The following is a 15,395-nucleotide window of genomic DNA, read 5'->3' on the forward strand; positions in this document are numbered from 1 at the left end:
CGCACCGAATCCGTCCACTCACTCCTCTCGCACCCGGGCATCCCGCGCGACTCCCGCCACCTCTGCGTCTTCCTGTACCACACGTACCACCGGTGGACGGCGGCGGCGCACGACGCCGACTTCTCCGCGGCCTGCCTGCCGCCGTGGGAGGGCTGGTACGCGGCCTGGCTCAAGCCGTCGAACACCTCGCTGCGCCTCCCGCCCCGCAGCGAGCGCCTCGCCCTCCCGTGCTCCGTGCACTACGCCAACGGCACCTGCGCCGCGGGCTACATCGAGCCCGACGGCCGCCTCACCGTCGAGCTCCCGGCCCCGCGCCCGCCCAACGCCGCCGACTACGACCCGGACCGCCACGTCCTCTCGCTGCGCCTGGCCGTCTCGCAGGCCCTGTCGCAGTCCGAGGTCGACGCCCACACCCGCGGCGTCGTCCATACGCGCGCCAAGGTCTCGCACATCGTCGCACAAGACCCCGTCGCAGACGCAGTCCAGCTGGTGCAGCTCCCGGGCCCCGCCGCCGAGCAGAGACGCCGCGTCGTTGTCGACGCGAAGCGCGTGAAGGAGTATACCCCGCATTTGCTCGAGGAGCTTAAGTGGAGGATGCGCCGGCGCTTCACGAAGAAGTTCGCCGCCACCGTCCAGCGCTTGCTGTGCCTGCTGCTCCAGCGGGCCGCAAGGGAGGATCGTGCGGCGAGGTACGCGCTGCGTAGAGGGTGGATGCAGGCCCATAAGGGGCCGAGCAAGCAGCTTAAGGTCCTGAGGGAGAAGGTGCGCCAGTTGGCGGCCGTGCCAAGCCTGGTTACTGACAGGTCGGACGGGGCGCTGGACGACTTGAGGAGACAGGGCGATGCGCCGAGTTCGACGAAAAGGGCCCGCCAGACGTAGGTGAGGGGCTGGTCAATTGTCACAAGTAATCTCATACACGGTTTTCGAATATCACGTACTCTGCGAGATGTGCAGCATCTCTCCTCTGTCGTACACCGTCCTGTGGCTTTGCTGCGCATGTTCGACACATAGAAGCGTGAACGCTGCGGCATGGCATGTCTGACATGGAGTAACAAAGTTTTCGTGGTCAGGTCTGGCGCCCAGACATCCTGCACACAACAACTTACACCCAACTGGAAGAGGCCCAGGGTAGTGCACCCTGGCGCGACATACAGTTTTCATTGCAACTCGTCCCACACAGGCTTGTTCTGGGCAAAGCCCTGCGATAAATTTCTGCGAGTGTGAGCAGATGTCAAGCCGATGTCAATTGCTAGGTTTCACAATTTGAGTGCGTCTTGGCTTGCTCTGTGGCACAATTCCGCACGTACAAGGTCATTACGTATGCTACCAGCTGGTGGCTCCTAGCTCGCTCCTTTCCAGTAGGCCTCTTTTCGAAACTCGGAAATACATCGTGGTCTTCGAACGTGATAATGGCTTTGGCAAATTAACGCTGGAATGGGCCATCCACGTGCAAGTGCAAGCATTAGATAGAACACATGTGCTACATAAAGTACGGACTGTGCGGGACGGTCCTATATATTGTATTCTCCATATTTTGCCCATGTAACGCAACGATGGAATGGTTTTCGAATCCTAGGGCTGTCTGCAGGAGGAGGGATTGGCTGGATTTCGGATGTCTTCATGACGAGTTGCAGCTCCTCAGCTGATGCACTAGAATGTTGCAACAATGGCGCAGCTACGAGTCTATTGCAGCGGATGTTGTTGAACGCTTCGGCAATGAGGGATTCATAGGAAACACAGGTGGATGACTCAGTCGTGACTGAGAGAACGCTGGCGACGGTTCTTCTGCGACTAGGTCGGTTGCCGGTCAAAGGCTATGAAGAGAGGGGCGATGCGAAAGGGAAGAATACGATGATGACAGTGCAAAGGTATCCGAAGCGCGAGACTCTGCCACAATGTTTTCATACGGCTTGGGTATGAAATAAAAACAAGCGTGGATACAACGCATGGGGCGAGACAGCGTGGTCAACAATTTTTTGACTGGTGCTGACGCTAAGAAGAGGCAGAATGCCAGTGGGAAGATATTCTGGTATGTGATGAGAGGTTTGTACTACAAACTTTGTAGTGCCGTTTCTAAATAAGAAGGGCAAACTAGAGCGGACATGTATGTGCGGTTTGTAGGGATAGGCTGGACTGGTAGGCATGCTCAACCAGTCAATACAAAAGATGAAGAAGCCAAAAAAGACTGGTATGCTGTCAGCGATGGACGAGGAAACAGGGCATTAGTGTCTGTTGTTGCAAAGTGTGATGCTATCACAGGGCTTACCGAGGCTGAACAGGGGCCCGTGAGTCACTGCATTAGGGAGACGCAAGAGGATGGCGGGAGACTGATGAGTACGATGGGACGCAAGCAGGCGAATGCAGCGCAAGAATGTGTCGATGCCCACTCAGGTTTCCGCGATTTCCGATGCACCAATCACACAAATATCTCAAATATCAGGACAGGGAGATGTGGCCCATCTATATGGCCCCCAGAGGATATTCGCCACATCCTCTTCCAAGTAATGGAGCCGTTTGGCACTCCCCTATTGGTCAACAACTGCACCTTCGACTCGAGCCACGGAGCATTCACTGAAGCCGTCCTAACACTCCCGCGCCCCTAAACGTTGTCATGATTCCACAAACACCCTCCCTGCCGGCGAGAGTTTTCTCAACCACGCAATCGCTGTACAACCCTTCTCCCCTTCAACATTTTCAATCCTCTTGGCCCCCTTCCCCAACCCCCCCCCCCCCCCCCAACCTCCCGCCCTTCACACCCTTCCTGTTTCTTCCCCACCATCCACCATCCCCGCCATGCCCGACAACGCCACTAACCCGCACCAACCACCTCGCCCAATGATCCAGCATCTCCCCGAGGACGTGCAAACCTCCCTCCTCTCCCTCATGTCGCAAGCCGACATCGCGCATCTCGCCACGTCGTGCACGACCTTCCACTCGCTCGCCTCACCCCTACTCTTCCGCCAGTTCCGCTGCGTCACCTGCCGCGCCCCGCTCTTCCAGCCGAGCGAGCTCTCCCTCCAAGACCACCCGACGCGCGGCCGCAAGGCCACCTTCGGGCCCTCTTCGCGCCTTCCCCGCCGCGCCTTCTTCCAGCTCCGCGACCACCCCCCGGCCACCCCCGCGGACCGAGGCATGGTCCTCGACGCCCGGAGAGGCGCCGCCAATTTCCACGTCCTGCGCCACCTCGCGCAAACCGTCTATCGAAACGAGCGCTTCCCGCTCCCACAGGAGCTGCAGGCCGTCCGCGCTCTGCGATGCGCCAAGTGCGAGGTCTTCGTTGGCTTCAGATTGGAAGACCCCTCGGGCACCGACAACACTCACGACTTTGTCCATCACGACTTCGTCGAGCTCGTCGATGGGCAGGACCGCATCGTCACCCTCTCTGGCCAAGTGTTGCCAGAACCGGAAGGCACTGTGCGATGCGCGCAGGAGGGCTGCCGAAGAGTCTTGTTTCAGCGCGACGACGTGCTGCCGTGGAGCCATGTACTCTCGTCGTCGAGGTTAACAGACATGGACGCATATCTCGAATGGGACCATTCATGGGCGGGCTCGGCTACGGAGAGTCAGCCGGCCTTCTTTGTGAAGAGGCTCAGGTCGGCGGCTGGCGTCATGAGAAACGTCAGGCCGGAGCGACTGAGACAAGGGCAGATGGAGGTTGGCGATGTGCATTGCGCAGGGTGCGACGCGCAGATCGGCTGGAAGTTTGTCGCAGAATTACCGGAGGAGGAGACTGAATTGCTGCATAACTATGATCAGGTTGGCCGGTATGGTATCATCAGAAACTCTGTCGCGCCGGCAGAGCCGCGCTTGATTTGAAGATTGCATTCGTAGATTTAGCTGAATGACGCCGTGGTGCGAACGGTTTGCCGAAAGGTCAATGTCCTTGAAGTGTTGTGGGGCATACAGTACAATATTGCAGAGATTCCTGGTGTAATTTAATAATCTGCAAACCTGTGAATTCTGAAGGTAGTAGATATGTTTAAAGGTTCGCACAAGTCCTCGTGACAAACATAAAGAGGACTCTGGCGAACGTTTTGCCTTCAAAGACAGACTCCACTTCCCTACAGTATACAGTACCACTCGAAGCCTTCGAGTACCCTTCGAGTCGAAGGGTACTGTACCCTTACGGTGCCGTGCACAAATTCGACGAAGTCTTTGAATCATGCTAGGGGGAGCAGGCACCATCTGTCCCGATACTTGAAATGCTTGTCCATCTCTTCCCCGGCGGCACCCATCAGCTAAAAAAAACGGCGACAATATCTCAGTCTGCACCGACAGCAAGGTTGATTCGAACCAGCCAACCGTTGTAACGGAAAACGTTTTCAGGTGCAACCTAACTTAAGACTTGCTTTTAGGGAGCCTGGTATTGGACCATATTCTACACCGACAAACAACCAATCACAAGTCGTAGCCCTTCATGTAGTTTACACATGTACGGGAGACGAACATGTTCGCCAAAACGTGTTGATACTACTGTAGCATCAATTCCGTTAGTTTGGGTTGTGTCAACAGCTGTTGTCTCCTGCGCGACTTGAGCAGCGCAGCCTACATGACGGCCCGGATTCTCTCCTGATGCGCTACATTCCATCGGCTCAGATGCGTTGCTCTTCACGCAGACCGATTCTGTACACTTTTAATGGTGCCCCACAAAAATACACCATCGTCGGAAACCCCACTTCGATTAAATCACCGCAAGTGAGCTTCCATGCACCGAAAAGAGTTATTTGGTTGTGCAATGAAGATTGTTGCATCCACGAATGCGGGTGGCCTCCACGCTGGGTTGCGGTTCACACTCGCAAAAAGCGACATCACGAACCTATGGCGAACGGTTGAGAAACGTATTGTACAGGGATGCACAGTCAATAGGCTGTGCCTCCATGTACAGTACGTACACGCCGCCCACCTAGGACAAGAATCATGCACAATTCGACGCGAAGGATCAATAGTTATGTTCATGATTTTTTCTGCTGCCGATGTTGTGGCTTACCGCCCCTTCTTCACAACGACACTTACATCGCCACATGACATAAGACTTCCCATTCACACGGACTTAACACAAAATCGGTCTACGAAAGCATGTGACGTTTACGGAATGTGTACTTATACATGTGCCATGTGTAGTTGCTTTCCTAAAGACCAGTGGCGTGGGTAATGAACGCACCATTACGCCAATTTGTGGCCTACGCTAAAGGTGAAAAGCAGCCCATAGCGCTGCTACTATCACTTCCAATTGGCAACCCCGTCTCTGAAGAACGACGCCGTGTTCCGTGCGGACAAGATGTCAAGATTTGGATCATTCGCTATTCTGTCAACGCATGCGGCATTCATGAACCTTGTCCCCAAAATGAAACTTGGTGCCCCAACCCCGTCAAGATTTCGAATCGGCGCCGGATGATACCGTCTTGGTCGTCTTTCTATTGACACAATGTCAGTGGCGCCCTGAAATACGGTAGACAGCAGAGACGATCCGTGTTCCGGCTTTTCCCATGACGCAACGCGATATACGCCATCTGCTACTCTTTTCACATCTGAACAGTTGGGAGACTTGAGTACTGTCACATGAGAGGCGATCGAAGAAGCTCGTGACTTGTTGAAAAATTGGGGTTTCACTTCTCCCTTGATTAGAGAGATATATCGCGCCACGTTCAGCACTCGCACGTCACCTGCAAGCAGCCCCGATAAAGCTGGATCAAGGGCCAATACTTGGTCCAAGGCATAATCTGTTGCATCTGTCTTGAAAACCTCCGGATCAATAATGGCAGCCAGTGCGACCGCGTCAAACTTGCCTAACGAGACAAGCTTGTGCCGTTCATTTGCATCCGTTCCACTCAACTCATATTGCGCTTCTCCAGATTTCTGCACAGACCTGACATCGATGCCAAGCCTGAGCTCTGCACCGGCAGCTTTTAGCACCTGCGGGCACAGAGCATTTGTCTGCTCCGAGTCAAAATACGTTGCTTTCGCGCGAAAACTTGTCGGTATAGGGCTGCGCACAAGAGCGTTGAAGAGACCTGCTAGTGCATTCGTATGGGGACCGGCAGTGCATGCGGAATTGCCGTAGGTCTGAGCGAGTCCTGGACTGACACAATCATCTAAAAGGGACTGCTGAATATGAAACTTTGCAAAAAACTCTGTTACTGAAACCTTTGCGTACTTTCCCGTACCGCAGGCAGAGAGCAGATGGCCCAGTGTGACACAACTCGAAGCAGCATCACGCTCCAATATGACTTGAATGTGATGTTGGATATGTTTGACGACCGTGGCTAGTGCCGAGGTGGAATGACCCCCGTAAATCATACCCCCTATTACTTGAACCCAAGAGCGGAAAAACACTGAATCGTACAGACGCATGAGCCATCCAATGGGGACAACACCCCCGGCAAAAAACAGGGTCACGAGAAACCAGAAAAAACGCAGCCATAAGAAGTGTCGTCGTCGTCTTTTCAAGGCGACGAATGAGAGAAGAAAGCCGTTCCCCTGAAACAGCTGGAAAAAGTGTGCCGCAGAGAGCAGCGCAAAAATCTGCAACAAAGCAGACAAGAACAGGCTCTCTCGGACAATCGTGCACAGGGCAGAGTGAACCTGTCCTATATTGTAGTCGTCCTTCTCCCAGTCAAAAATGGACCAATCGCGCATTGATTTCCGCAACGGAGGGTCGATGCCTGCATCGTTCATGAGGGAGACGAGTGCCGGTGAAGCGGCGACATCCATATCAGCCGCGGTGCCAGCTGGGACAGACACATCTTCTAGCTGCAATGTCTGATACTTAAATCCTCCCGGTCGAGACAAACGGTCGAAGACAACGATTTCATGTGTGGAGTCCGGATCGGAAGCGTCTGTGCCGACTTCGGTACTCGTGAGACCCGTTGTTGATTGTTCCTCGGACCCAGCAATTGAGGGACCAGTGCGGTTAGCTTCAAGGGCTTTGCGAATGTAGAAAGCCGAGGAAGAACCAAGAAGGTTGGCGCCGATTACGGCGACGCGCATAATATGGTCAGGCGATTGGCGAAGATGGTGGTCAAGCTGGAGATTGGAGAGAATAATAGGAATGCTGGACAATCAAGCGATTGGAGAGAAGGATACAAATGCTAGACAGCCGAGGTTGCGGATTTGTCATGGTGGCATAACTGCCCTTCGACAGCAAAGGGGCTTGCAGAAATCAGCGCAATGTTTTGCGGAACGAACGAACGGGATAACTGCGCCAAATCCAATTTGAGAGGGGTAATGTCGCACACGTGTACATCGTGTAACACTATGTAACGTGCGATTTTATTCCTTGAAAGTGCAAAAAAAGAGGCCCTGTTTTTGAAACCTTTCGCAAGTCCCGAGATTCAGAACATTTCACATGCTATGCCTGATGCCCAACCACCACGTGGACGCTGCATCCCGATGCACGTCATTTGATCACAATCATAACATAAATTTCAGTATGCCTGAAATACCTGGATTCCGAGAACCGGGAACCGTTCCCTAGACCTGACTTACAAATTAAATATGGGGTGGTAAGTTACGAAGAAGGAACCGAAAGTCAACTTTTTTTTGAGGCAACCGGAAATACTGTACAGTATATACAAAGCGATCCCGTACTTCCCACGCATCATCACACCGATGATCCCTCGCGACCGCCTAAGCTCAAGTTATTCCACCGCGGCTGCTTCAAAAGCCGTCAAAAGCCGCCGCACGTTGTTGGCCATTTTCTGTATAATTATCATAATTATCATTCTTTACTGTACAAGACGTTACTGCGGTCGCTGCGGTGGCTCTCACGTCTCAACCTGTTTGGAAACGCCAATTGAGCATGGTTGCGAGGTGAACAACACATGACCCACGGTCTTGCTATTTTTTTCCCATGACCCTATTGGAGCTGAGATTAGTTTCCACCGAAGAAAAACAAACATTGTCCTAGACTCCTGCTTGTGAGACAGCAAAGAATCTTGCCAAGTTCCATCGCACCATTACCGCCACCCTATTCGATAACGACAACGATAGGACCCGGAGGGTAACGTAGAAGTATGTCCCCCGGATGATCCATCTGTATGCAATGCATACTATGCACTCCACTTCGTTTCTATATTCCCTCCGAGTCACCGCCAGTTCACGCTTCCTCACTAAAACCTACTCGTCCTTTTTAACGAGTGGCGCCACAAAAGGATTACAACGCGATCACTTCTTGCCTCTCTAGCACTCCATGCAAGAAGTGGAATACTACAGCGCCTCAAAACTTGACACCCCGGCCGTCCTAAAGAGTATCCCCGCATCCGAAAGAGAATCAATCGGAAATTCTTCGCCCTTCTTTCGTAACAGCAATGCGAAAAGCTCGGTTCTATCCAACATCATATTTTCCTTGACTTTCTGTCGTACCTCTCGAGCTTCCGTGTCTCGTGGTGGCAGTGGGATTAATCTTCGTGTCCTCCAAGTCGCGCTCCCTCAATGCTCTTCACGGTGTTCGATTATTCAAGCAAGGCAAAAGATTTGGTGAAAAACCTCCTGCGTGTAATGGCATGGCCTTCATTTCCGATTATACAAGCAAGGCAAAAGACTTGGTGAGGAACCTCCTGCGTTTAATCGCGTTGCCTTCATTTCCGCAGTTTGTCGAAGACCCCGATCCTTGCGCGGGATACCGTAATACCCATTGCAAGAACATCTATAGTACAGTGGTGGCAAAAACTATATGACAGTGACGCGGTTATATTATGACCGCTAGCGCCAGTGCGCTGATTGGGGAACATAAGGACAAGTGTCCTTTTCATAATATCTTTTGTAGTCATTTTAATTGGCCGGAAATGGCCAGGTAGTGTTATCTGGTTGGTTAAGAGTAGGAAACTAGTGGAAGCTGAACCGTGGCTGCGGGAGATTACTTGGACGCTTCGAGGGGTACTTATCTAGTCAGCAGTGTTGAAGAAAAGAGAGGCCAAGCGGCCCATCACGTCTTTGCATAGAACCGTCATCGCGAGAACTAACAGTGGTATTTCTGTCGAGGGTCAGCATGAGTGGCCTTGAAGAGTTCTCCTTTGATGGTGAGGGAGATGTACAACGTTTCCTGTTTTACTTCGAGAATGTCGTCGCTCGCCAAGACGACGACCTCAAACGTTCCGAGAAGGTCTTGTTGTACCTACGTGGTAAGGCGTTTGACGCCTATTACACGAAGTTCGGCCAAGGTGGTGTCCTCTCCGAAGAGGCTCACTCGTACATGGTCGTTAAGACTTTTCTTTCCAACACTTTTCAAGAAAAACGAGACCCCGAAGAAGTTGTTCGCCTTGCTGTGGAAGCTAAGTATGACGGAGGTGACTTAGGGGACTTTATACAGTCAACCGAAGAGTTATACCGTCAAGCTTCTTTCCGAGAGGAGACTAAGTTTGGGTTGCTCAAGAGAGCCGTTCAGTCAGATAGCCTTGTGACCCAGTTTGTCATACTACACAAGCCCGACAACTTCAAGGAGCTCGTGAAGACATTGAAAGATTGTGACAAAAGCCGAAAGTCGTTCGGTGGCGACCATCTAGTTAGAGCGGAACATTACCAGAATGTACGCTCTCAACAGCATGGAGTTTCCGCTCAGCGCAAAACAGCCGGGAAAGACCAGGGAGTTGATACGAGGATTGCTGAGCTAGCATCGCAGCTCTCAGAGTTAACACTCCTTGTCAAGAAAAGCCAACAGGGGTTGCCATTATCTTCAGACAGGGCCTCCTGGAGTTGCTCCTACTGCAAGAGGCCCGGTCATGGTGCCAGTAGATGTGAACTGAATCCGAACCGTGAGTCTAGGTGCCCCCGGTGTGGCAAACTCGGTCACAGGGAGGACACCTGTTGGTCCAAGCCGTACCCTGGTGCTCCAATCCGCCCTACGAGTGAGATATCTGCGGGAAGCAAGAAGTCAGGACAAGATGTTAGGGTGTCTGGAGTTGCACCCAGCCGCTCAGGGAGTCCGGAGCAGCTATTCGTCGTCAATGAGCTCCCCAAGGAGAATGATGACTCAAAAGTGAGTCCGTCTCTGTCCATTATTGAAGAGATTGAAGAAGTGACGGCAGTGAAGAGGGACAAGGATGGCCAACCTATGGCCAAACAGCCTCGTCGCCACGAGGGAAAAGAAGTCTCATCGATTCCGGTTTCTAAACTCTTGGATCCGATTCCAATGGGGCAGATTCAATCGACATCCATAGGACGAACACCAAAGAAGAGTCGTCACAGAGCACGAAAACCGATGAAAAGGTCTAAAAAGGGCAAACTCGAAGAGCTGAGTGCCCGCACCGAGAAGTTTGACCTTCTCTCTGGACTAGCACAGGCAGCTACCGGCATTCCATTCGGCCAACTGGCACAAGGGGATGCAGAAGATGCCAGGAAAGAAATACGGAAGCTCTTCGTTGCTCCTACGCGACGATTCCAGCGTACGATCGCCTTCACTTCCAGCAATACACCGGCATCGCGCCCTTCCAGCCGGTTGAGCATGATAGATATCATGATTCATGCATATCCGGTCCGGGCTCTTCTTGATTCTGGTTCAACTCCGAACATTATGTCTCTCAAGCTAGTAGAGAAACTACAGTTAAAGACTTCTCCTACGGCGAGGAGGATCACTGTGGCCAACAGAAGCACCGAGGAGGGTCTAGGAGTTGCACTTGAGGTTCCTGTGCACTTTGGGACACTCTCAGCTGATATGGAGTTCCTGATCTTGAAGGGTGCCCCATTTGACGTTATTGTGGGAGCACTGACGATGGAAAGCTTGAGCACAAAGTTGGATTTAGGGCGTCAGACTGCTCAGTTCACACGAGATGGAAGGAAAGCTACCCCCGTGCTCTCTCGTGGTGTGCAGAATGACGGAGGGAGTGACGAAGAAGAGTTCACGACCGACTCGGGAGCGGAGTCCACTGAAGGCTCCCCCTCAGACGAAGAGAGCTCTGAATCCGAAAGTGAAGAAGGGTATGTGCTCTGCATCAGGAATGATACTTCCGAGATCGTCAAAGGCCTTGAGCGCAGTCTATTGCAAGCGTCAGGGAAGCAGTGTCTCCAACAAGCTGAAGCAGAAAGGACGAATGACTCATTTGAGAATGTTGAAGAGCTTGACAATCCGGACGGAGTTGAAATCGACCTGCCGGGTGATCCAAGTTTTGACATGAATGTATGGGAAAAGCTGCAACACCTTGAGTGTGGTGCAGCGCTCGAGATATACGCAAACCTGCAAGACAACGATGTGATTGCATCGTCCCTTCATGATCTACGCCCAGCTTCAGTTCCAGTAGAACACACTTTCGAGCTCAAGGACATGACCCCAATCCATCACCGCTGTCGAAGACTACCGCCCAAACATAATGCGGTAGTGAGAGTGGAACTTGATAAGATGCTTTCGGCAGGAATCATTCGACCTTCTGTATCGCAGTGGTCCTTCCCAATCGTCATTGCTTCCAAAAAGGACGGAACCCCACGTTTCTGTGTCGACTACCGAACCCTCAATAAGGTGATGAAAGCAGACCGTTGGCCTATACCCCTGATTGAAGAAATACTTGATGAATTAAAAGGATCGAGTATCTTCTCGACACTCGACCTGTTCACCGGCTACTGCCAGGTGCAAGTCGCCGAGCAATGCAAGGAGATGACGACATTCATATGTCGAGAAGGGACATTCCAGTTTGAGGTGATGCCTTTCGGACTGATGAACGCCCCCGCAACGTTTCAGAGAATGATGACGACGGTATTAGAAGGAATTGAATATGCAGTCGCGTACATAGATGACGTCGTCATCCATTCATCTAGTATGGAAGAACACATCACCCATCTTCGTTCAGTATTGTCACGAGTCAAATCGTACGGCTTGAAACTCAAGCTTTCAAAATGCACCTTTGCCCGCCGGTCTGTCAGCCTGTTAGGGCACATCGTGAGTGAGAAAGGGGTCGCAGTGGACCCGAGGAAGACACAGGCTCTACGAGATACTATAATCCCTCAGACGAAGACAGAAGTGCGGAGCTTCTTGGGCTTGGCATCATACTACCGCCGTTTCATTCCGCACTTCGCAGAGATTGCGAAGCCGTTGCACGAACTTACAAGTGCAAAATCCGCCTTCTTGTGGGACAAAACGACGCAGGACGCATTCAATAAGCTCAAAAATCTTCTGTGTAGCCCACCAGTGCTTGCTTACCTCGACTTCAAAAGGCATTTCGTCGTCTATGCGGATGCTTCGACGGTAGCAATGGGTGCTGTTTTGACGCAAAAAGGCGAGGAACAGCAAGAGCATCCGGTCTGCTATGCCAGCAGAACGATGAATAGTGCGGAGAAGCGCTATTCTACGTACGAAAGGGAAGCATTACCTGTCGTGTTCGCACTCAAAAAGTTTTGAGTGTACCTTCTGGGGACCCCTTTCATACTGTACACGGATCACCAAGCTTTGAGAGCGGCGTTCAATAGCCGGGATCCCCACGGGCGATTGTCACGCTGGCTGGCTTTTCTAGCCGAGTATGACTTTGAAATCAGATATCATCCTGGTAGAGACAACGTCGTTGCGGATTTCTTTTCCAGAGCGCATGTCAATCCAACTTCTGAGAAAGTTCTAAAGACGAAAGGTACCGAAGCAGCAGCAAACAAGATGAGCAACGGGCGACAGTTGAGCGTACACGCTGCGACAGAAACGGATCGCAGAAACGAGACGGTGACAGCAGCCTCATCCTCCTCGTTTGAAGATTTCTTGGGTGAAACAATGCGATACCTAAAGTTCCAAGAGACCGACCCGCAGGACAAAACGAAGATGAAACCGTTCTCGAGAGCTGTGAAACAGCAGGCGAAAAACTTCCTAGTTTCAGATGGCCACCTAATTCGAAGAACGAGAAATGGCTTGCGCGCAGTCCCTCCCACCTTAATCCGCAAAGGCATAATTCATCAATTGCACGATGATTTCTGGCACTGGAACGCAAGAACGACGTATCAAATAGTAGCAGGACGGTTCTGGTGGCCGAGAATGAGGCCCAAAGTAATGAAACACGTGCGTGAATGTGAAGGATGCCAAAGAGCTTCTCCCCCGATTCCATACCGAGTGCATCTCTTTGCACCGATAGTGCGTATATTCGAAACGGTTTCAGTCGACTTCGCTGGCCCCCTTCCAATGACCCGCCGAGGTAATCAGTATATTCACATTGAGGTGGAGCATCTTACGGGGTGGCCTTTTGCCACCGCGCATACAGGAGCGAGTAGCGGAGCAGCTGTTCGGTCTCTGCAAAGCTTTGTGTGGCAACATGTGGTGCCGAGGATAGTGCAAAGTGATAATGGCTCGGCGTACAGAGCACAACACACGCAGGTATGGGCAAAGAGCCAAGGAATCGCATGGCATTTCGTGGCAACATACTCACCACAAACAAATGGGAGAGTCGAACGTATGGTGGGCACGATAAAATCGGCTCTGCGTCGTACGCTCTTACAAGACCCGACTTTGGAGTGGGATGTCGCGCTCGACAGAATAATATTTGCATACCGTTGCAGGCCGGGGCCAGATGGAGTGTCTCCGTTTGAGCTCATGTACGGAACGATACCTCGCTTGGGGTCCGACAGAGGCCCTGGGCTACTCATGGATGCAAGCACACAACGCAGTTTGAGCATCCAATTAACCACAGCTCGTCGCGCCGAACGACATAACCGAATGAACAACCTACTAGGATTGCAAGCAACTCGAGCAGAAAGAATCCGCGTCGGTACCGAGCCGCCACACTTGTATAAAACGGGAGATATGGTACTCCTTCGCAGGAGCCGGAACAGAGTGAAGTCCTTGATTGAGAGCCCGTGGAAGGGACCCTTGGTCGTTCACGCGACGGCCCATCCGCGATATTTCCTACGAACAGTGGGCCACCCCAGGAGGGTTTCCCGCAATTCCATCCATTTCAGACGCCTAAGACGATACTACCAAACGGGATTTGAAATTCCCATTGGCATTGAGTCAAGCCAGTAGCATCTGCGATTCGAAGTTGTACTGCGTCATCATGCGTTTTTCTTGTTACTTGGTAATTGAGTGCGTAAGAATTCCCTGTCGCCTTGCATCAACCTGCATCAAATTGGGAGAGATTTGTTTTTAGTTGGCATTAATGTAACAATTGTTACACATAAGTGCGTCGACCATGGTGAGAACCGATCGAACGGATGCTGTCTTTGCGGTAAGAACACAGTGTGTTTTTGTATAGGGGATGTCCTGTGCCGTCGTATATCTTGTGCCGTCTTATGTCCTGTGCAAAATGTGCTGTGCAAAATGTGCTGTACTGTCGTATATCCAGTGTTCGGTGTGCTGTGAATCAGCTGCATTCGGAGAATGTGGTCTGAATGAGAAGCATCAGATGATAACATGAAGGTGGTTTGGAGATGAAGGAGGTCCCTTACCTGGAGCGGACTGTCATGAAGACACAGTCCAATGGACGATGCGGAGGAGAGAGTTTCATCGCACAGCCCGTAGGCTTTCAACGGGGGTTTTCTAGACAGGGCGGCAGACGCCGGCGCTGGTCGGTGCCAACTGACCCGAGCACAGACCACCCCCAGCCCACCCCGCGCGTCAATGCAAAGGTCCCTTCCCGCTCCCCCGAGGTAGTGGATCTCACCGTTGTCCTCGTTCGGTCCGGTTTGCCGGCCATTGGATTGTGCGACATGACACCCCGCTACGGAAACGGAAGAGCGCGCCTGGGGAAGTGGTAGTGACGCGGTTATATTATGACCGCTAGCGCCAGTGCGCTGATTGGGGAACATAAGGACAAGTGTCCTTTTCATAATATCTTTTGTAGTCATTTTAATTGGCCGGAAATGGCCAGGTGGTGTTATCTGGTTGGTTAAGAGTAGGAAACTAGTGGAAGCTGAACCGTGGCTGCGGGAGATTACTTGGACGCTTCGAGGGGTACTTATCTAGTCAGTAGTGTTGAAGAAAAGAGAGGCCAAGCGGCCCATCACGTCTTTGCATAGAACCGTCATCGCGAGAACTAACAGAAAGTTGGCATTTTTACGGTCCGAAGGACCTGGCTTTTAAGTACACATAAAGAGCTTTGCTGTATGAGGCGTACTTAGCACGGTAAGTTCAGATTTTTAAACAGAATTGCCAAAAACCAAACGGTTTGGAAGATATCGACTGAAAAATGCAAATTACCCGGCAAAAACTACAGGCACACTTTAGTTCAATGAGTTGTTCAAGGAACAAATGTGCTCATAATCTCCTTCTCAGTACCCTATCTTCTAGCCTTAGCAAGGAATTCCTCCGCACATCGCTTGCGCATAGATTGAGACAAACGTTCCAATGTGTCAGTAGTAATCCCAATCCATGCCTCCACGATGCATGCAGATAGAGACTGAACATCCTCAAACTGCCTTTGATGATCGTACACCTGTCTGACCAGAATACCGCACAGGTTCTCAATAGGGTTGAGAAAAGAGAATAGGGAGGCCACTCCAAC

At 51.8% G+C, this 15,395-nt stretch overlaps 4 protein-coding genes; 1 reads left to right on the forward strand and 3 right to left on the reverse strand.

Moving 5' to 3' along the window:
- The first annotated feature begins 2,793 nt into the window (after window positions 1-2,793).
- CHC_T00006482001 (hypothetical protein) lies at window positions 2,794-4,045 on the forward strand. XM_005719076.1 is given in 2 exon segments: window positions 2,794-3,816; window positions 3,817-4,045. 1 exon segment carries the CDS (start codon window positions 2,794-2,796, stop codon window positions 3,814-3,816), a length of 1,023 nt encoding a protein of 340 aa, XP_005719133.1. The 3' UTR covers window positions 3,817-4,045.
- A 333-nt stretch (window positions 4,046-4,378) lies between these two features.
- CHC_T00006483001 (hypothetical protein) lies at window positions 4,379-4,588 on the reverse strand. The gene has a single exon (XM_005719077.1). It carries the CDS (start codon window positions 4,586-4,588, stop codon window positions 4,379-4,381), a length of 210 nt encoding a protein of 69 aa, XP_005719134.1.
- A 98-nt stretch (window positions 4,589-4,686) lies between these two features.
- CHC_T00006484001 (hypothetical protein) lies at window positions 4,687-4,956 on the reverse strand. The gene has a single exon (XM_005719078.1). It carries the CDS (start codon window positions 4,954-4,956, stop codon window positions 4,687-4,689), a length of 270 nt encoding a protein of 89 aa, XP_005719135.1.
- A 111-nt stretch (window positions 4,957-5,067) lies between these two features.
- CHC_T00006485001 (hypothetical protein) lies at window positions 5,068-6,987 on the reverse strand. XM_005719079.1 is given in 2 exon segments: window positions 5,068-5,220; window positions 5,221-6,987. 1 exon segment carries the CDS (start codon window positions 6,985-6,987, stop codon window positions 5,221-5,223), a length of 1,767 nt encoding a protein of 588 aa, XP_005719136.1. The 3' UTR covers window positions 5,068-5,220.
- Between the last annotated feature and the right edge of the window lie 8,408 nt (window positions 6,988-15,395).

This window comes from Chondrus crispus, genomic scaffold (genome assembly GCF_000350225.1).
Source record: "Chondrus crispus Stackhouse genomic scaffold, scaffold_42, whole genome shotgun sequence".
NCBI classification, from domain to species: Eukaryota; Rhodophyta; class Florideophyceae; order Gigartinales; family Gigartinaceae; genus Chondrus; species Chondrus crispus.

Bases quoted from the DNA above. Each gene is read 5' to 3' on its own strand.
- CHC_T00006482001 (XM_005719076.1), top strand. From the start codon at position 2,794: ATGCCCGACAACGCCACTAACCCGCACCAACCACCTCGCCCAATGATC.
- CHC_T00006483001 (XM_005719077.1), bottom strand. From the start codon at position 4,588: ATGGAATGTAGCGCATCAGGAGAGAATCCGGGCCGTCATGTAGGCTGC.
- CHC_T00006484001 (XM_005719078.1), bottom strand. From the start codon at position 4,956: ATGAACATAACTATTGATCCTTCGCGTCGAATTGTGCATGATTCTTGT.
- CHC_T00006485001 (XM_005719079.1), bottom strand. From the start codon at position 6,987: ATGCGCGTCGCCGTAATCGGCGCCAACCTTCTTGGTTCTTCCTCGGCT.